The 22,126-nt window shown below is 33.9% G+C and overlaps 1 protein-coding gene across 1 annotated transcript in view; it reads left to right on the forward strand.

The window, feature by feature from the left end:
- Positions 1-22,126, forward strand: part of LOC149418153 (uncharacterized) — a 218,806-nt gene that overhangs the window by 190,243 nt on the left and 6,437 nt on the right. Inside the window, exons 3-7 of the mRNA XM_089639356.1 lie at positions 1,079-1,136; positions 7,858-7,929; positions 13,082-13,215; positions 17,314-17,560; positions 18,666-18,766. Coding sequence (XP_089495482.1) covers positions 1,079-1,136; positions 7,858-7,929; positions 13,082-13,215; positions 17,314-17,560; positions 18,666-18,766 — 612 coding nt within the window. The remainder of the gene's footprint in view (positions 1-1,078; positions 1,137-7,857; positions 7,930-13,081; positions 13,216-17,313; positions 17,561-18,665; positions 18,767-22,126) is intronic.

The raw sequence follows: 22,126 nt of genomic DNA on the forward strand, positions 1-22,126 counted from the left end.
TCATGAAAGGTATTAAAAATGGCGAGTCGTATACGAATCTACTTTGTATAAAAAATCCCTGGCGTTTTTAACCTATACATAGAATATTTAAATGCTTCTTCCTTTTATCGATGGCCTCCGTGGTCGAGGGGTAAGGCTCTCGACCAGTAATCCGGAGGTCAAGAGTTCAAATCCTGGCTTATTTCCTTTTTCGTGTTCAATAGGAGGCAGTATTAGAATTAGTGTAACAATCCCGTACACGTTTCAAGGCTGTACTACCGTAGGTACTGCCTACTATTGTAAACGGAAAATGAAATTAATTTGTAAAAAACACACAAACGTGTTTTATTTGTATTAGGACGAGTACCTCTCTTTTATTTTCCTTTTTATTGTCCAACAGATCATTTATAAATTTACAGTATGAATTATATGTCTTATTTTAACATTCTTAACAATTGGGAAAATAGTTTTACGAAAAGGTTTTAAAGCCATTTAAGAGTAATTAGTTAAATATATCCACGGTTTCAGAAATTTCATTCATTATCACGTGACCTCTTGTCATGCTGTGCTAGAACATCTGTTCTACGGTGTGGTATCTTGAATAAGTCGCGGTGACGACTACGGCTGAAGTTTTGTGTTTTCTGGATAAGTGTCTGAAGTTTTCAGACACTTATCCAGAACCAAGGATTTTATCACTCTGCCACGAACATCGTTAGACATTTTTCACTTTGATGTTTCATAAAACTATAGACGCATAATACTTGAGAGAAGAACGAAACAATTCCTCGATTAGAAATTCCTCAAATAGATTTTCAAGATATTTCTATCTTTATTTTAGGATGACATTGTAATTGCCCGTTAAGATATTCAAATTTAAGCTTTGGTATGACATTTTGATAATTATTATGGCTCCTTTTGAAGATATTTAAAACGTGGAGACAAATTTTTGAGATAAGACAGTTTTAGTTTTGTAAAACGACTTGTCATTTTCGGTTAAATTGTGAAGATTATGTGATAAAGCACTTTCCTCCCGAGTCTGGCATTTACCCTTGGGACACTTCTTGTAAAATATTAATTTTACCTTTTGAAATTTTTTCAGTTCCTCTCCGCGATAATGCTCAAAGACTACACGAACGCCCTGAAATACTGCAAATTAAGTAAGTAATTCTCATTGATAATTTAATATTCATTGCGTAACATTTATATCTTGATGTAATGCGCCCGAGTAATGCTGAAAGTTATTAGGGTTTGCAATCCCGCAATTCCGCATCCCGCAATCCCTGGGGATTTTAGCAAAATTTGATCCCGCGGATTTTCATGTGTGGGATTTGAGTAATTGAAAAAAAATTAAATTCACCTCAAAACACGCCATTTTGATTTGCAAATGCTTGCGAGTTACAGAGAAATGTCCATTTATGTAAGGGTGACAGGACTCACCAATAGTCTGTTTTTTAATGTTATTTTTTATCAGTCTTCTTAAAATACTTATAACGTTAGGTTTTCAATATATACTACTATCTACTTCATATGGCATACGTAAGATCTCATCTCGAATTTGCATCCGTCATTTAGAATCCACAATACCAAACTTATATTAACCGAATTGAAAATATTCAAACAAAATTCCTGAAACACCTGTCGTATCGTTTTGAAAATCATCAATGTAATACTATTACTCTTTACAAACGAAGAAAAAATTTTGACGTACTGTTTCTGTACAAAATTGTGAACTGCCTTATTGACTCCCCAGCCCCGTTAGAAAGGATTGCATTTCATTGTCCTGAACGCATTATCAGATCAAATACCTTATTTTATATACAACATTTCAAATCGAAATACGCACAAAACTCCTTGCTCGGGCGTATCTGCAAATCTTAAAATGCCTTAAGCGATATTGACATTTTCCACTGTACCCTAAATCGTTTAAAATCAAATTAACCTTACTATGTACCTAAGTTAAAAATATTACTTCTGTATTGTTTAGTATTCTCTTTTTAATCATTTTTCACACACACTATGTACTTTATTAATTTTAATTAATTTCTAGCTTTTATAAATATTATAAATGGAACCTAACTGGTTTAAATCATGTTCTATATTTTATGTTCAATTATTTTTTTTGTAAAACTGTATGTTTCCTAAATAATCTAAAATAAAATAAATAAAAAAATAAATGCCAAAGATGATTTATTTCAAACGTCCATGGAGAATCATGTCAGTGACATATATATATATTGTATTTATTAACATAACATTGTTATCAAAGTCTTCCTAAAATATTTATTATATTACCCTTTGAATATCTTACGAAAAATCTTCTCAAATGACTTCGTTTGTTACTTGTCAATGTTTTTTTTTATAATATACTATCAAATGTAAATGATCCCAAATTATAAAACGATGTTTATGAAACGTTGGCATTATTTCAGTATAGTACATCTTAATGAAAACATCCCACGGGATTTTTAAATTATATCCCGCAATCCCGCGGGATTTGCGAAAACCTAACGTGATACGACACATCACGAACGCGGGTTTCGGCTGAGCCGAAGTTTCGTTTAATTTTTAGCCGAAACCGAAAGCGCGGCCAAAACTCTTTTGCTAGCTGAAACTTTTTTTTTTAAAAATGACATCTCACTTGTAAACTGAAACAGTTACTTTGAACGGTAACTAATCTTCATATTTTAATTGTTTAAAATTATTATATGTACTATATACATAAAATAGCTTTTATCTCATACAAACTGAAGCAGAGTACTTGGTACAAAACAGCCAAGCTAGCTTAGCAAATAGGGAAAATTAACAAAATAATATAACATCGACTGCGGTTTGGTAAAACCCTTTAAGCCACAAAATGAAAACTTTACAGGAGACAATAAAAACGAATATTTGCTGATTCATAAACCTTATCTGCAATCTTGAAGTTCAGGTGAATGTTTTTATAGTGATTTGTTTTTGGGGTAATATGCTGTAGATGTGTTGGCAGGGCTGATGATGGAGATTGCAATGCTGTCCGAAACGTTGGCTAAAGAAGGAGGTAGCGCAACACGGCATAATACCCCAAAAACAAATCACTTTAATACTTTTTAATTTATTTTAAAATCTCAAATCATGCCTTCATGTGAAAGTGTTTTTTTTTCATTGTTGGTCATTTTTTTCTAATTTATCACGAGTACCTATATACATAAAAAAGTTGCAATTCTATTTAAAAATATGGAATATTTGAGGGTTGAGTAATTTTATCTTTAGTTTTCTCGAAATAACCAAAAAAAATTTTTGGCGTATATTTAGTTTTTTGTAAAATTACTTTACCATGTTGTACTTTGAAAACTGTTCTAGGTATATGAAACCACTGAAAAGTAACATTCCCGAAAAGTGGCTAAGGGTTTTACCAAAATACAGTCAGTACTATCGAATAAATTACTGATAACGTTGTTTTAATTTTTTTAAACTGGTAAACAACCATTAATTTAGAGTAAATTTAAAACACGATTATTAGTAAGGGCTCCTTGACTGGTTCTGAAAACGTCGTTAGACGGACTACTAATAACTTTACAAATAATATTTCAATGCAAAACATAATAGTATTAATCTGATAATAATAATTTGGGTATAACTTGAAGTGAGCGATGGGTCGGTGTTATGTAAATAGTTTGGTTAACAGACCGAGTGGAAATAATTATCTCATCGTTGTGTTTGGATGTAATATTAATTAGTAAGTGAAGCTTGACTGGTTGCTGTGAGCCTAGCTTAAATGTTTATTATCTTATTGCTTAATTTAGCATTGTCACTCTACACCTTAATTCAATCGAGCGATTAACCCTCTAGGTGCCAATGGATGATTAATCGTTCTTATTGGTGATGAGAAAAGAGCAAATATAGAAAGTCAGTCTGCCGTATTCGGTTTCTTTCTTTATCCTTTTGCATGAATCATTTCATCTACGTGTAACTTTTTATTTTAGTTTTATGTTCGGTATTATTATAGATTAATGTGATTGATTTAAATTATAAAAATACTTATTTTGGTTGTGACTCTGTAACTCCAGTTCAATGATCTTTGGAATTTTTGTTTTGAATTAATGTTTCATTTTCAAAATTGGTCGTGTTTGTTTGAAGATTTCAGACAAGCGATAAGGTACCTACCTACTATATATAATACTTTTAACAGAAAATTATTTTAATTTCCATAGTATCTTATGACTGTAAATAAATTTTAAAAACACTAGAACACAATAATTTGAAGTTATTTCGATGATCCCAATGAATTTGCCTGCAATTCTCCGTAATGGAATGGATTTATTTTTGGGGTACTACGCCGTGTTGCGCTTCCTCCTTATTTAACCAATGTTTCGGACACAGTGTTGAGAGTGCCCATCATCAGGGCAGATGATACTGGGCATAATACCCCAAAAATAAATCACGATAATTGAAGGCCGTGGAAATCTCAAATCATATTAAGGATAGAATTTTTTAGTAGTCGATCATAGAGTTCTCGCAGCCGTATTAAAATAACCACATTAAATAACTAACTAAATAAATATTAAATAACTACAAGACGGAGACAGATTTATTATAATATATCTAAACGTGCCTGATAGATTACGTTATTTTGAGTTAGGAATCTACTTATCAGAAAGTACTCCTAAATTTCACTTACTTTATTGCTATAACTATAAATGCTCATCTCAGATTATTGAAATCGTGGGTGGCTAACGTAAAGTGTTTCGGCATATTTTACGCCAACAGATCAATAAAAATCGCATTTCCTGAACATTTTACAAAAACCGTTCAGCTTGAAATACCACGAATGTGACATGAAACAAATTGAGAAAATAAAACACGACATATACTATTACTCGATTACACGGTGTCGTCCTTGGAAAGCAATGTTACTTACTGTCCAAAAACCGAAAAAATTTACCAATAAGTATTCGGCATTCTGTGAATTAACATACTGGGGAGAGCAAGATTACGAATCTAGTGGAAATAATATACGTATCACAATCGGAAAAATTGTTACATTTGCCATGTTATATTGAGAGAGGTGCTTCGAGAAATGACAGCCGGAAAATCTCGGCATTCAAAGGGTTAAGTCTGTTCCCATCTTTCGAATGAGTAAATGAACCATAGTCAGATTAGTTTGACAAACAATATAACAAGATGTTAGTTAAGGGAGCGACGAGTGTTTAAACTTCACCATGTAAGTTGTAATCAATATTTGAGCAATATGGTAAAGTTCAACATAATAGTTTTAAGTTTGGTAAATTATTACAAAACGTATTAAACTGTACCCAAATCCTTGATATCTTCATCAAAGCAGATGTTGGTACATTAATTACAAAATCCATGTTTGACCAAGGATATCTTTAGTGTAATTATCAATTATTGTCAATAATCAATTATTATCAATTATTGTCAATTATCAATTATTGTCAATTATCAATTATTGTCAATTATCAATTATTGTCAATTATCAATTATTGTCAATTATCAATTATTGTCAATTATCAATTATTGTCAATTATCAATTATTGTCAATTATCAATTATTGTCAATTATCAATTATTGTCAATTATCAATTATTGTCAATTATCAATTATTGTCAATTATCAATTATTGTCAATTATCAATTATTGTCAATTATCAATTATTGTCAATTATCAATTATTGTCAATTATCAATTATTGTCAATTATCAATTATTATTAATTATTGTCAATTATCAATTATTATCAATTTCTGTCAATTATCTAACTAAAAAACTAACTAACCATCACGCCGTTTCTCCGCAGGGGTAGGCAGAGAGGACGGACCGCCAAACAACTCGGTCTTGGCACACACTTCTTGCCTCATTCACATTCATACATCGTCTCATACATACTATTTTATTATTCTGACTCTGTTATTATTATTATCTTCTATTATTCTGTCAATTATCAATTATTGTAAATTATCAATTATTGTCAATTATCAATTATTGTCAATTATCAATTACTATCAATTATCAATTATTGTCAATCTAGTGTGTAATCTAATTATCTTGTCAATCTAATGGATTTTCGAAAAACCCCTGTGCAATTTTTATTTGTTTAGTCATCCATTGGGCTTTTACATAAAAGAGATATTAAAAATTTATAAGGAGTATAATTACGTAATAAGTATAAATAATCTTATAATCATAATAACACAACACAATTTAATCTCTGTAAACAATAATTGCGCATAAAATTAGTGCGAGAACCAACTCCATTAAATGGAGCATGGACTCTAGTATTGTATTTATTGGGTACGCGATCATTTTAATCATACTCACCAAATGTCCTTTAATGACTAAATAATAATAATAAAATATCACAACTTTTTCTTATTTAAATAATTTCATTAATTCCCTATACTTTAGATTTGGATCATTAATTGGAATATGTAAATAATGATTTTTTTATATTGGTCTATGAAATATTCTAAGGCAGATAAAACCCATAAAAATAAGTATTCTTGAGTCTCAATAATGTATTTATATCTTTTTCACTAAATTAGTGATGCAAACGTAGATTTTGTGGTTGTAAAACAGTATTTCGTTAGTTCTGTATAGCTGTGCTGCACTAACTACTAAAACTATACTGACTGCAAAATTACGTATGCCAAAGTAAGGGTTCGCACCTTTTTCAAATTCCGTGGGATTGCGGGATGGAATTTAAAAATTCTGCATAGTTCGTGGAATTTTTATTAAGGGTATTAAATTAAAATAATGCCAAATGGAATAAATACTTTTTTTATTATTTCGTATATATTATCTTTTATACTAATATATATATATATATATATATATATTTTTAAATTGAAAAGATAAAATAGTAAGTTTTTGGAAAGGTTTCGTGTTAATCATCGTTGGTACTAGTAAGCTAATAAAAAGAGAATAAAAGGTCTCATAATAAGTATTTTAAGAAGACTTTGATAAAAAAAAATATAAAGCATAACACCCACTGATTGGACTCTTCACATCCAATTGAGATAAATTATCTGTAGTTCTGGCAATTTTATAAAAATACATTGAAAACGTCACGTAATAATATTCTAATAGCACTTTGATAAAAAAAATTGATCGTAAAAAACATGGACTAGAATCCAGAGAATCCTGTTATTCACACGTGTGGAGGGACATTACTGACTTTTGGGCATTCTGGCGTATTACGTGATTCGCAACTCGTAAGCACGTGCAAATTAGTATTTTTTCAGTTCCGCAATCCCGCAAACCCAACACATGAAAATCCCGCAAATCAGCATTATCAAATGTGGCTTGAAACCAGCGGAATTTCGGATTGCGGGATAAGATATTGTGGGATACGGGATTGTGGAATACGGGATTGCGGAATACGGGATTGCGGGAAAGTAAGCCCTAATCGAAATCTATGTCAATACAGAGTTAAAAGGAGTTTAATCCTCTTTGTCCATCCGCATAGAGAAATGGCGTGACAGTTTATCAAGTTGTTTTCTAATTTTCTTCGACGTTTCCCTCGTAATTTTTAGATGAAAGCCCCAAAAAATATCACCCTATCAAATCAACTGTTGAACATTCACCGGTCGCAAGATTCTTAAAACATTATTATTTAATTTGGAAACTTTTCTTTGACATTATTATTAATTAATCGTCCCTTTCCGATGGTTAAAACTTTTGGCATGTTCAATTTGACATTTTGCCGCCCGCTAAGTCTTCGTGACTTTCAATTCTAAACAGGGGAGTTTTCTCTTACTCCGGTTAGGGATGGCGTATCTCACACTATAATCGTGGCGAGAACTAATAATTATTTAGGTACCTACTTGCCCCGCTTTTATAAATGGCTGAAAAATATTAACCTAACTATTCATGTTTTTTTTTCAGTACTACAATACGAACCGAACAACAACACGGCCAAGGAATTCTACCCTCTCATCCTGGAAAAGATTGAAATTAGTAAGTTAAAGTTTATGAGATAATATTATTTCGTTTTCATAACCTCACAAAAGTTCTGAAGCCAGTCAATGGGACTATGGATGGATATTGTGGGGTTGAAACATAGGATACAGAAGATCACAAGAAATGCGAGTACTTTGATTGTGCGTGTACTTTGATTATGTGCGATGATTTTGTTACAAATAGTTGTTTTTTTATTAGTAGTTCTGTGAACACTAGAACTCAGATCCAAAAATACCTTTCTAATTTTCTCCTATGTAATAAAAAAAAAACAAAATTTTCTCTGAAATCACTAGATTTGCAAGTAGGTAGGTACTTAAATACCTAAATACTTGATTGGCAACCATAAATTTACGCAAAAAGAAATTATTTTCGAATAAAGAATTATACAATCTATCCAAATAAATGTCAGCCTCCCAATGAAAATTCTTTTTTCAAACTTTCTTCAACAGGTAGGTACAATAATATTGTCTATGATCACGGCCATGCGAACTCTGACAGAATAATTTTAAAAATGGAAGTTAGAATGCGATTAAATTTAAGAGTTTCGCTACAGAAAAGTTATTGCAACTCTGGCTACGGTTTCTACATTATACCGAATTACCTTACTAAAACTAAATTTTATTTTTTTATAAAATAAACATTAAAGTTAGGTTAGGTTAGGCGGATGATCAACTAAATTGAAGAGTCGTAAAAGACACAGTTTTTTATTATTAATTTTGTCTCTGAACACTTTAGTGATCCCATCGGCATGAATATTTCTTAATTCTATCATTTTATTTTCTGCTATCCGGAGTAGTTTTTGCCTGTTTTCCGTCAAGTTTTGTTGTTTTAAATACGATTAACGAAGTCTTTTCACTCAAATTTAATGTGATAAACGATGGGCCTTATATTCTTGCACCTCTGACGTCGTTTTATAGATAAATAAACCACTCACTAGATCGATAACGTCGGGCTTTTTATATGAAACAAATTGGACCTAAAAAACCATAGATATGGCAATATATAGACAGTAAAATTTTCATTCGTAGCCTACTTATTATACTATACACCAATGAAAAACTCTGAAAATTTATTCTACAGACTTTCAGTGTTTCATTTGTGGATATAGTTAAGGCAATTTTATAACATCACTATATTTCGGTTCCAATTTTCGATTGGAGTTTTACCACCCTGGTCTTATGATGTCAGCCAAAAGATAGGCATATTTTATGGACTATTTTTATTGAAAGACAAATATTAGAAGGCTAGGAAAAACTTGACAATATTTTTAATGCCCCATCTTCATCATTATCACACGGAGAAAACTTACTGATATAAAATATTACCAATTAATAGAAAAATCTGGTTAAATTATTCGCATTTCTGTTAAAAACAAATGAATTGACAGATTTCCTAAAAAAGTATCAGTAAAACGCGAATGTGTTATGAGAACGGCGGAACACGTGTTCACTAATGTTTTCGCATTTTGTATTCATATTTATCAGGAAAAGCACACCTGCATGAACACGTATTCCGATGTGAGTCCTATTCTGAATGGACTCATATTTTATCAGGAAATGGATTGCCATTATATTTTAAAATTATTTCAATAAATCGGCTATAATATTTTTTCTCCGTGTAGTGGGGAAAGGTTGCTTGTGCAATGATGTAGGTCTTATGTAAACCGACGCATTTGTCCACGGCGGGTTACGAATAGCCTGACAATATTTTTAAATCTCCTACTACCACCACAGTAAACGGAAAATATTACTTGTATTGTGATGGAGGGCTTAGCCAGCCTAGGGATTGAACACACTACACCTGGGTGGGACCCAAACGCGATGCCAACTCAGCCACTGACCGGTAGCACTTACTTAATAGACTTGTAGTGGTACGCAACTACTTCATTCGAACGAAATTCTAGAAGTCTCGATTGTTCCAAACAAACTTCTTGGATGTTCTTTTATTTATTTGTTTGGAAAATTCTACATAGCAACCAAATTGTTCCAGAAGCTTCTTCACCTTTTAAAATCGACAGCATGAAGAAGTCAGTCAGTCATCAATCTGCCATCAGTTAACAAGGTGCTCAACGAGTGATAATCCGCGCACCTCACTTGCGCGAAGGACATTCTTCCCGGCTCTCATCATGGACTCCATAGGGATATCATCATAGCGTTTTGGCCCAGATCGCCGTTCCTGGCCAACGCTACGTGGATTACAGCGCCCTGGTTCCAGCGTCTCTGACCAGCGCTTCATCCACTCACCATGACCACCACGAGGACACGCAGCATCCTCACTGGTCTACTCAGTTCCCGTTCAACCGCCGACAAGGTCCACCGTACCTTCGGCATTCTCGTCAGCACTGGAGTACTGATTGCCAAGATCGCCAGTGCCTGACAGTCAACGAGTCCGGTCACCAGCGTCCGGCGTCGACTCACAGACCCGCGCTTGACCTGTCATCACAGCCAGCATCCGGAGAATACTACATCTGTCCAACGTCATCTCATCACGGCTACCTGACTCATCAAATAAAACACTCTGACCTTCACGACACATCTTTCATTCCGTGCCTCCTCACTAGATCACCAAAGTGGTGACCCCGACGTGATTGTGTTACCCCGACTCACCGGTAACCCCGTCTCAAAATGGGTGATCGGTTGAGGCACCATGGAGCTGCGTGCACCAGACCATCTCCGCACAAGCGCGGATAATAGTGCTCACAATAGTTATTTTAGTGTATTCTCAGCCTGTGTCGTGAACAGTGTTTGTAATTTATAATAATTTTTGTTTTTCTAACCATTTTATTTTTTTTACGTGAGAGAATATACAACAACTGGACAGTGGCCCTGAACCCAAGATAAATTCAACAACACCAGCACCAACCCTTCCTACTCCCATCAACAAGCAAGATCTGACTCAACTTTTCTTTCTATCGCGGCCCTCAACCATGCCGCTGGAAGGGGAGTACTGTAGTGGTACGCAACTACTTCATTCGAACGAAATTCTAGAAGTCTCGATTGTTCCAAACAAACTTCTTGGATGTTCTTTTATTTATTTGTTTGGAAAATTCTACATAGCAACCAAATTGTTCCAGAAGCTTCTTCACCTTTTAAAATCGACAGCATGAAGAAGTCAGTCAGTCATCAATCTGCCATCAGTTAACAAGGTGCTCAACGAGTGATAATCCACGCACCTCACTTGCGCGAAGGACATTCTTCCCGGTTCTGCGCATGGACTCCATCGGGACATCATCATAGCGCTTTGACCAGATCGCCGTTCCTGGCCAACGCTACGTGGATTACAGCGCCCTGGTTCCAGCGTCTCTGACCAGCGCTTCATCCACTCACCATGACCACCACGAGGACACGCAGCATCCTCACTGGTCTCTTCAGCTCCCGTTCAACTGTCTACAAGGTCCACCGCACCTTCGGCCTTCCCGTCAGCACTGGAGTACTGATTGCCAAGATCGCCAGTGCCTGACAGTCAACGAGTCCGGTCACCAGCGTCCGGCGTCGACTCACAGACCCGCGCTTGACCTGTCATCACAGCCAGCATCCGGAGAATACTACATCTGTCCAACGTCATCTCATCACGGCTACCTGACTCATCAAATAAAACACTCTGACCTTCACGACACATCTTTCATTCCGTGCCTCCTCACTAGATCACCAAAGACTTGCAACTTTTACCATGGAAGATTATCACAGTAGGTACCTACCGTCCTGGTTTTGACATCACGCACTTGGCTTGAAATAGTTTCTAAAAATTGAAGGGAAATAAATTACAAAATAAATATCTATTTTGGTACCTATATTACATATTAACCTACTCTTTCCTCTTCCTGGTTTCAAATGTAGACCTTTATATTTCGATGGACTAGCGCTCACATGCGTTAAGTGCAATTTTAAAATTTAATTTATAAGAAAACTCCAGGTTATGGTGTAAACTTTAATCCATTCTAGATGAAGAAAGTAATGTAAACTAGCCACGAAACATACAGTGTTTTCCAATAAGAGGTGTTATTTTGATATTCAAACGTAATAGATCAATGATTTCATTGCTTATGTGGCACGTAGCGCCGTTTTGTTGAAAGTAAACGTTGTCCAAATCAATACCATCTAATTCTAGCCATAAAAAATCATTAATCATCTCTCGATAGCGCAATCCATTCACCGTAACTGTTGCTCCAGCCTCATTTTCGAAAAAGTAAGGTCCAATGACTCCGCCGGACCGTAAACCGCACCAAACAGTCACACGTTGAGGATAGAGAGGCTTTTCAACAATAACTCTTGGGTTTTCCGAGCCTAAGATGCGACAATGTTGCTTGTTGACGAAGCCACCGAAGTGGAAATGGGCCTTATCACTCAAGATGATTTGCATTTGGTTCACTCAAGTGAATTTTAATAATTTCAATGCGTGGTTGAAGCGTGTATTGTTTCATTTTTATTAATGGCGTTGTTTTTACTTGTCAAATGTCAAAAAATGACAGCTTTAAAAGTAATATCTACCGATATAGCGGGCTATTCAAAATAACACCTCTTATTGGAAAAACCTGTATATTTACAAAATAAGTAATCTAATTACAAAACACGCAATGGTTTCTTCTTAAAACTGCATTTAACGCATGTGTGCGCTAGGCCATCGGATTATTTATATTTATAGTCTTATCAAATGTGTTGTGTCGGATCAGAGAGCGTCAGTTCTCGGAAACTTGAATACTTCATACTATGGAAGTAGAAAATCGAAGTTCACCCACATAATCACATATAATACATATTGAACCCTGGAATTTCAGCTAGCAGAATAATACGGTTTCGTGTTCGCATATGTTTCGATTGAATTTATAATAAACCTATAAATCCTCGCGTTCTCTTTATCCTAAAATTACATTGTTATGTTCCTCTTTGTTTCTCTGCTCGTTTTCCCTTCCAAACTTTTGTTTTCCCTCCAATAATAATCCAACTGTCAAAATAAGTGCTTTTGCTTTTGTTTACTAGGCTTTAAAAGGAACACATTCGAATTTGAAGGAAAATTTTATTGGAAAGTACCCACCCGAATTTCTTCCAATATCGTGACGCCCAAAGCCATAGACAAAATGATTCGCGGATATGAATTTTATTTGATATTTTTATTAGTATATCTTCATAATTGTACTGTTTTCCCATTCCAGTGTCTGCTCAAGACGACAATCGCTCCAGCAGCAGCAGTAGCGGCGAGGAGTTGGAGCCCAAGTCATCGCACTCGCACTCTGACTGCGATAGTGACAGCGTGGACGGAGACGGTCACACCAGCTACAGTGACAAGGTCCGCTTCCAACGCAACACTAGAAGATAACCCCGTATTAGTTATTTCAATCCCACAAGTGGTTCATTCTATCCCACAACTTGATCTTACATTCCAACCCATTACAGAACACAAAAAGATAACCTAGCAACTAGTTCCATCAATCCCGCAAACAGTTATTTTGGTCCCACAACTAGTTGTTTCAGTTCCATCATTTAGTTAGGACGGGTTGTTTCGGAGAATTTGAACAATTTATCAAATTTCAATGTTCAATTCCGGGTTCTGTGAAAGTTCTATTCAAGTTTTGTTATTATATCACCATAGGCTAGTTGCATGACAGAACTGATACAACACCAGAACTTGAAAAAATCTTTCACAGAACTTGAAAATTAACATTTAAATTTGAAGAATTGTTCAAATTCTCCGAAACAACCCGTCCTTAGTTTAGTTCGGTGAAAAGTTCATTCTATGTTACTACTATGTCTTGCAGTCCCAACCACTCCGACTTTGGCAGTATAGACCAGCATACAACAAGTTCTTTCAGTCGCACAGTTCCAAAGAAAATTATTTTAGTGTTAAATCTAGTTCTTTCAATCCCACAGCTAATGGGTTTCTCCAGATTTGTTTCTCTTCTGCTCATTTAGATTTAGAATTGATGTCTTTCATATTGCAAATAATTGTTATAAACCGCCAAATGGTTCTAGTTCCACCACTAGTTTCGTTAGTTCCGCAAAGTATTCATTTAGTGCCACTACTAGATTGCAAAATCCCGAAAAATATTATTTTGGCCCCAAACTGGTTCTTTTAGTTTCTGTATTTAGGCTTCACATCTACAACTGCCAACTTATTCCATTAGGTCCACGACACAACTTTTATTTGGAAATATATTTCAGAAAATTCACAGTATTGCTTACACAGAAGATTTTAAATAAATGTAATATGATCATAATTCCTTTTCAATACTTTCTTTATCTTATGCTTGCTAACAGTGTTTGATTTTTTTGTCAATAAATTGCATGTTTTATTGTGTTTTTGTTTTATTATTATTTCTGCTTTTATGCTCAACTTTGTTACAATTTGTTGGTTTTAAGTAGGTAATCAACTTTTGAGTATTTCAAAGATTTGTTTTAAGAGGAACGGCTGCGCGACTCGTTTTCATACAAAACTTAAGCCCCCGCATATTCAATTTCTATCGATTTATAACAAGTTTCTCGTTAACTCTTTAAGTTTTTAACTTCCAATAAAATTATTTGTTATTTTTGAAGATAATATCTATACATTTGTAATGCTGAAACGTTAATTATATGATATTCTCTCGATAGAAAAAAATCGCAAAATTAGCTCCGAAAAAAAACACGTTTTGTTCTGTTATTTAATATGTTACAGACATGAAAAAATCACAGTGTATCTTTAAATGCAACTAAAGCATTTTTCGAGAGATGTTTGCTCTATTTTCACCATTTTTGGTTAATTATTATCGTTTTTAAATATTAGCGCGCTCCTTCTAACATTCGTATTTACATATTTCCCTTTCAAACCATCTTTGAACGCTTACTACGGGGCCTTAATAAATAAAGAGTGTTGACGTGTGCGGTGAAAGAGGAAACCATATATTTCCTTAAAACGCCGAACTGTTGAACTCAAGAACGAGTCGTAAAAACGACCCATTTTCTTGTGATAAATAATGTTAACCAAGTATTAATGGGCGCGCGTTTTGCGTGTTTTCCAACTATGCACCGATGCCGAAGGGATAAATTACACCAGTTCCTCGGAGCATCTTCCATTTAAATACCGGTAGAAAAAGGACAGCATTACCTGACGCCTGTGCTCTAAATATTGCAATCCGTTTGTTAAGACTGGGAATCTATCAAACTAACCGCCCGTTTCTGCATTGAGCCAAAAGATTTAAAAAAAAATTTTGGGCTCCAGACAAGAGGTGGCTGCCAAATTCAACAGTGATTAAAAGTATGTAATGGTGATGTAGTACACAGAATTTAGTGGTTTTTACACACGTACAGACGTGTACCCGGCGTTACTCGGGGTTATGAATAGTTTGGAGTAAAGTTTTGAGATTGTGAATTCTATTGAATCGTCTTCTTGTATACCACATTGTTCATGTTAAAATAACTCCTTACATCATTCCGGTCCACGGATAGTGCGTTAAGTCTTCCTCGGACGTCCCCAACTTGTTCTACCATTCACTACCGTATACCACATTGTTACTGTTCAAAACATAATTTTATCGACGTTTATTCAACTCGTATCATAAATGCGAGGACATTCTTAGGACGGGTTGTTTTGGAAAATTTGAACAATTCATCAAATTTCATCGTTCATTTTCGCGTTCTATGAAAGTCATAGACTAAATTAGACTAGACACAGCATATTCATTTAAAAATAACCCCAACACAGTTTTGGTTTGGTTCACGTGCACATTTATGAAAAGGCCCACGCATTAGGTCGCAATGCGAAATGAGCACTGTGCATTGCGTTTTACCTTTTGTTGGTCTATTTTGCTTCTCAGCTATGCTGGGCAAGTTCATTTTTTCAATCACAAAAATAACCGAGTTCCAAATATTTAAATTTTAATTATGTCCATATTACAACACCTCTGACAACAAATTCTCCGTGGTTTCTCTTACGAGTTTGAACGCTTGTACAAGGAGTTTAAACAGAGTTAGGTTGTTAAGTTCATCTCTATATTTGTGACGTACGCTACGTGGCGTTATTTTAAAAATGAATTTAACTAGACAGGGCTAATCTACTATAATACATCAATGATGAAAGTCTTATTTAAGTTAAGTTATTATATCATTAAGACTAAGGACGGGTTGTTTCGGAAAATTTGAACAATTCATCAAATTTCAACATTTATTTTCGGGTTTTGTGAAATACTTATTCAATTTCTGTTTTTATATCATTGTAGGCTAGTTGCTTGACAAAACTGAAATAAAAACAGAACTTGAAAAAATCTTTCACAGAACTTGAAAATGAACGTTGAAATTTGATGAATTGTTCAGATTCTCCGAAACAACCCGTCCTAAGACTAGTTGCTTGACAAAACTAAAATAATAACAAAACTTGAAAAAAATGTTCACAGAACTTGAAAATTAACTTTGAAATTTGAAGAATTGTTCGAATTCTCCGAAATAACCCGTCCTTATATTTACTAAAAAATAACATTACATAGGTACCTAAGAAGTGAAAAGCGAAGGGGATCGTTCGTTTCGGACTTCAACTGGACTTGTGATGCGTTTTTGTCAGAAAAGTGCCTGTATGAGCGAACCTCGTTAAGTATATATGTTCTACGAACCTTGGGTGTTACCCACACCCGCCTCCCAAATTAAGCTATCACAATTTATCAATGAGCTTTCCACGAATAAATTATATTATCACTATCACGGCCCAAAATCCCAGCATGTGATTTGGACTGCTTCACAAAAATGTTCTCCATTGGCTGCAGTCCTTCGCCATCCCTCCTCAGTCCTTCCTGTCCTGCACCAATCGTCTTCCAAACAGAATATCCACCTCTTCCTCTGTCTGCCTCCAAGTCACACATAGCCATAACTTACTTCGTCGTATCATCTGGCATTCTTTCTACAGTCCAGACCATCGCAGTGTTTTGTACCTATATTTGTAGTCTACAAGATTGTCAGCAGGTTGGCGATCTTTAGTGTATATTTGTTTTATCTTTTAGCGTTAATTTAGATGTATGTATGCAAAAAATATGCATTCACCTATTACATGGTAGAAAAGAATACAATTGACAATAAAGTAACACGAAGAAGGATCAAAAACACAGTCGAAGAAATAAAGATAAATAGAAGATATAAATTTGTAAGTAACATATTATGTACAAATGATATTTGTTAACATATTCAGCACATACCCTACTAAAAGTGCCAAGACTGCTTATGGCGTCCTTTACTGCTTTTGGAAGGCTATTAAAAAGTTTTTATCCTTACAAAACACACTATTTTGTGAGTTGTGAACGTACATAAAATAAGTTTTGCAGATATTTAAGATCCGGAAGAATTCAGTGTAACTGCGCCAGTCACGTAGGTATAAAAGTCAAAATATTCCGTAAATTGAATTATCATTATATTTGTAACCTTCCAGGAAGACGACCCTCTCTCTCTTGAGCAGTCCTATCAGCAGGGGTTGCAGTCTCTCCCGATTCATCGCGGCACCGCCAGTTCTGCCAAGGGGAACCGCACTGACTCAGACGGTACCACCAACAGTTATTCCAGTCTTGAGGACGAGGAAGCCGCAAGGGATGACAACATCCTGGAGGAGGTCGTGGTGGAGGACAACTACTTGGAGGGTGATGATAATGGCAACACTGTTTCATACAGGGATAAGATCAGTGAGTCTGGCAGAAATTCATAGTTTCTTTGTAACCGTTTCTTTTAAAGAGACTGGAGCAGGAACAGTTTCAGTTATTTTCACACATCATTATTTCTATTTACTGAAACCACATTGTTATTAAAAAATGATAATTACTTTAATTTAATAAAATTATTAAACGTTTCATAAGAGTAAGATCATTACGATCAATCTGTTAGAAAGTATTGTTTCATTAATTAATAATGTTATTTAGGGCTGTGCAGTAACCAGTTACACAACAACCGGTTATTTTTGTAACTGGAGCACATCTTTCTTAATAACCACCATGTCCATTTATTTTATCATGGAAACTAAAATTAATAAAAAAGAACAAGTTCAAATGGAAGGGTGTATTTTTTATTGCCCGGGCTTTATTCGGCTTTAAGGGATGCAAGTGGTTTTTCGAAATCTCATGCAGACCGTTTCCTTCAACTTGTTTGGAGGTCAAGTGTGCAAAATTCAATCAATATCTCGATAAAGCTAGATTGCATAAAAACCCACGCCACCCTTTGTATATATATAGATAGATATAGAATTGTATCATACTAAACATTTAACAAGTTGTTTAGAAATAAGTATGGTAAAATTTTATTATCGACTAACAAACTTTACGCTGTTTCTGTTAAGAAAATCATACTAGCAATCTTAAACCTATTTAACAACATTATTGTTTAATAAATTAGGTTCTTCGGTTCGTAGGTTCATATTTGGGTTTGGTAAAAAATAAATAATCTAATTAATTAAAAATTAAAGGTTATGGTTCTTTTAACATGACAGATAACCGCCAAACAAAAGATGATTTGAACGAAATAGCTATTAAATTGCAATTATTCATCTCCGACAACTGAAATAGTTGTTCCTTATTATAATTAAGTGTTATAATCATCATGTTTAAAAAAAAATATGCGCATTAAGAATGATAGACCTAGGTAATGTCTTCAATCGTACCTGTTTATAAATATGTCACATTGAAAATTTAAATTGTTTCCTTACAAGAATCCAAACAATATAATTATTTTTTCAAGTGATCTGCGAATTAAATATCTGCTTTCGAATCTTCTAAAATTTCTTTTCTGTGATTTCAGTTGCAACGGAGGACGACTGCAACTTCAATTGGTTCACGAAAATCAAAACAGTCTCTGAGAAAAACAGCAATGACCCAGGACGAACCTCCACAGCGTTTCAGGTTGGTGCTTGACTTTGGTTAAGATTACAGTTATCCATGGGATCCAACATGGATGAGGGTTTGGTTTTAATTGTTGCATCGATATTTGGAAGTTCTAAAGGGAACGTTTGCGCGGTCTTTTTCAAAGAAAATTTAATTTTGGATTTGATACCAAAATACCCAACCAAATCTGGGAGTCAGTGTGACCAGGAGTGACGGAAATTTGAATTAATCTCTCCCCCCTATGGTGCAAGGCGATGGTTCGAGAGAGACCTGATGAAGAGGTAAAAATGTCTCTCTCCAAATCTGACCCACAACACAGCCTACTGCCGCCAAGAACTAGACAATCCTCACCCCATAAAACAAATAAATAATAGTTGCTTATAAATCAAAATTTCGACCAAAAACAATACACTTTTTTTAAGATGTTTTATTTCATATTTCATTATATTAACATTGGCAAGATTTTTTTTGTTTAATAATAATTATTAACTAACGAAAAATTGTAAAAGTTGCCTCTCAAATCATGAAAAAATTCATTTTTTAACAGCCTATATTTAAAATAAAAATCCTTACAAGCTTACCGAATATTTGTTGCATTGGTTGTGAATTTTGTCCTCAAATGCAAAATTAATTTTTGTATGAAAAAAGCTGTGCTGCCGTTTATCGTGTATGGCATGAAAATGCCGCTAATGAAAATTCACTAATGAAAATGCATTCATTAATTATTATCCTCGTCTAGTTTATCAAATGTGTCTGACCAACATTAAAACAATTTCTCTCCGCATCCATTCCTGCTATTAGCAATGTATTATTTTAATTTTACACTCCATTAGATTGGATGTGGGAATCATAGGGCAATTAGCCTGCTAATTTCAGTTGGCAAGAATGTAAAAGAATTAAATAATAATTTTGATTGAATGGGTAAGAATGAAAACAAAGGATAAAATATAGGATGTGCGAGGTGCTTTTATGAGCACCCCCAGTGCATAGACCAGATTTTCGGATTGAATCAAATAAATTCTTTGTTTTTACCACTAAAATTATTTTAACTGACGACAGGTTTCAGGAGAATCCTTCCCAAGACAGGACAAAAGTTATACAAGTACTAGCAACAATAATAATACATAAAAACATTGAAATGACGATTGTGACGATATCAAAGATGACGGCGGTTCTAACGACTAGACCTGTAAGTGTTAAAGTCACAGAGAAAATGGATGGATAAGGAAGGATTTAATAAGGAAACATTAAGGAACATAGCTGTTTAACAAAATCATAGTAAGAATGGTGCTAAAAGCCAAATTTGCTAAAAATGCTATTAATTTATTATTTACGTTTTTTTCCAATGCTTCCGACATGTCAATTATATGATTTCATTTTTATTACGCTAAACTTTGCAGGCGGTCAAATGAGGAACTAACAAACTTTTTTTACGTTGATAGATTATTTTTATTTTTCTAAAAATCTACTTATTAGCACTGGACATGCCACCAACTGCAAAGTTAGGTGTAACAAGCTGTGCACCGCCCTCCATTTTTTTCTACATTTTCTTGACGAACTTTTATAACATTTACTACCCGGATTCGCCTGAAATTTCAACAATTTGCTGTTCTTTTGATAACTTATTTATAGAACAAAATGGCGTTTTGTTTGTACTGTTTTTTTTTTTTATTTAGATTAATGAATATTTCGATCTTCATACCGCATGAAATACATTTCTTACAAGTTAAAAAGGGTAAATATTCAGATACGTTGGACATTCTTGATGAGCACAAATTATTATCAAAACATCCAAACTAAGAACCTAATACCTAACTTATTTTAGGTTATTATTGTGGGTTAAGGCTCGGTTCAAAAGAAGAAAAAGACTGTTTGAAATGTATATATTATTACCGAGCAATTAGATGGCAACACTAAAATGTTGTAGGAAGCGCGCTAATATAAAAAAGTAAGCAAAAATGTTGTAAAAACCATGTCTTATTAAACATAGCGAAAATCTATCTACACATGTCTTAATTAGCATTTAAAGAAACACTGGTGTTTTTTTCATATCTATAACACGTTAAATAACAGAAACAGTTATTTTTTTATAAGTTTGGAAGCATATTTTGCAATTTTTTTCTAGCGAGGCAATTCTGTATAATTACTTTTTTAATTCGGTAAAAATGTAATGGAAATTATCTTAAAAAATAACGTCACGTGAGAGCTTCAAAACATAAAGGGTTCGAAGGAAGTATATTATAGCTCATGGTAAATTTTTGTTTATGGTATTTTTAAATGCAAACTGAAAGTACGGTATTCTCTCTTTCTAACACTGTTTAGATCGTATTTATGACAATAATAAAAAATGAGATAGCATAACTTTTATGAGACCGTGTCAAGCTGAGATATATATTAGAATAATACTCAAATAACTTTGTTTACATCACTTTAATATATATAACCTCTACATGTTTCATGAACAATGTTCACATCATCAGGAGCAAGTATATACTAAAATCAAACGGTATATTTACCCTATTTCTAAAGATAGAAATAAACAATGGCGTAGAATTATATTTGTTGATAATGATACTTCCAAAATTATAAATAAAAAGATTCCTGATACTTTTCAACCGGCATTTTTACACCAATAACAAAATGAACAAATATATTCTTAATGATAAAGATAGCGATAAGCTAACTAAAAAATTAGGAGTTTATAAACTCAATTGCAATGATTGCAATTTCTTTTACATAGGTAGGACCAATAGAAACTATGAAGTTAGAACTAAAGAACATCTCAGAGCTCTAAACGGAAATCGTGAAACTGTGAGTTTGCAGATCATCTTTTAAATAACGATCACACATTTGTTAAAAACTCGGGTCTTAAAATACTGCCCACAGGATATAAATCTTCGCAAATAAATAATTTAGAAATTATAAAACATGTAAATAAGAAAGAAGACTTAATTAAAAAGTAAAAAAAAATTATAAACCCACTTTTAAATATTTTCCCACTAAACTGGTCTTTCTTTTAACAATATTGTAATTCCCAATTCTGAAAAACCCCGCCCACTTTTACCCCTCCCCACTTCTTCCACTGTTCAATTGTAATCTATATTTAATTTTTGACTTTAGTACATACTTGCTCCTGATGAGGTGAACATTGTTCATGAAACATGTAGAGGTTATATATATATATATTAAAATGATGTAAACAAAGTTATTTGTCTATTATTCTAATAAATAATGATATCACAAAGTGATAAGCTTTCAGAAGAAATTTTCTTCGAAAAATTGAGATATTAATCTCGTTGAACTTAAAAATCCCTGGACGGAGCAAATCGAGAACAATTTGAAGTCGCGGGGTGAGTGGGAAGATGTATGAAAAATGTC

This window comes from Hesperophylax consimilis, chromosome 14 (genome assembly GCF_061612785.1).
Source record: "Hesperophylax consimilis isolate HC1 chromosome 14, BYU_Hcon_1.0, whole genome shotgun sequence".
In the NCBI taxonomy this organism is placed as follows: Eukaryota; Metazoa; Arthropoda; class Insecta; order Trichoptera; family Limnephilidae; genus Hesperophylax; species Hesperophylax consimilis.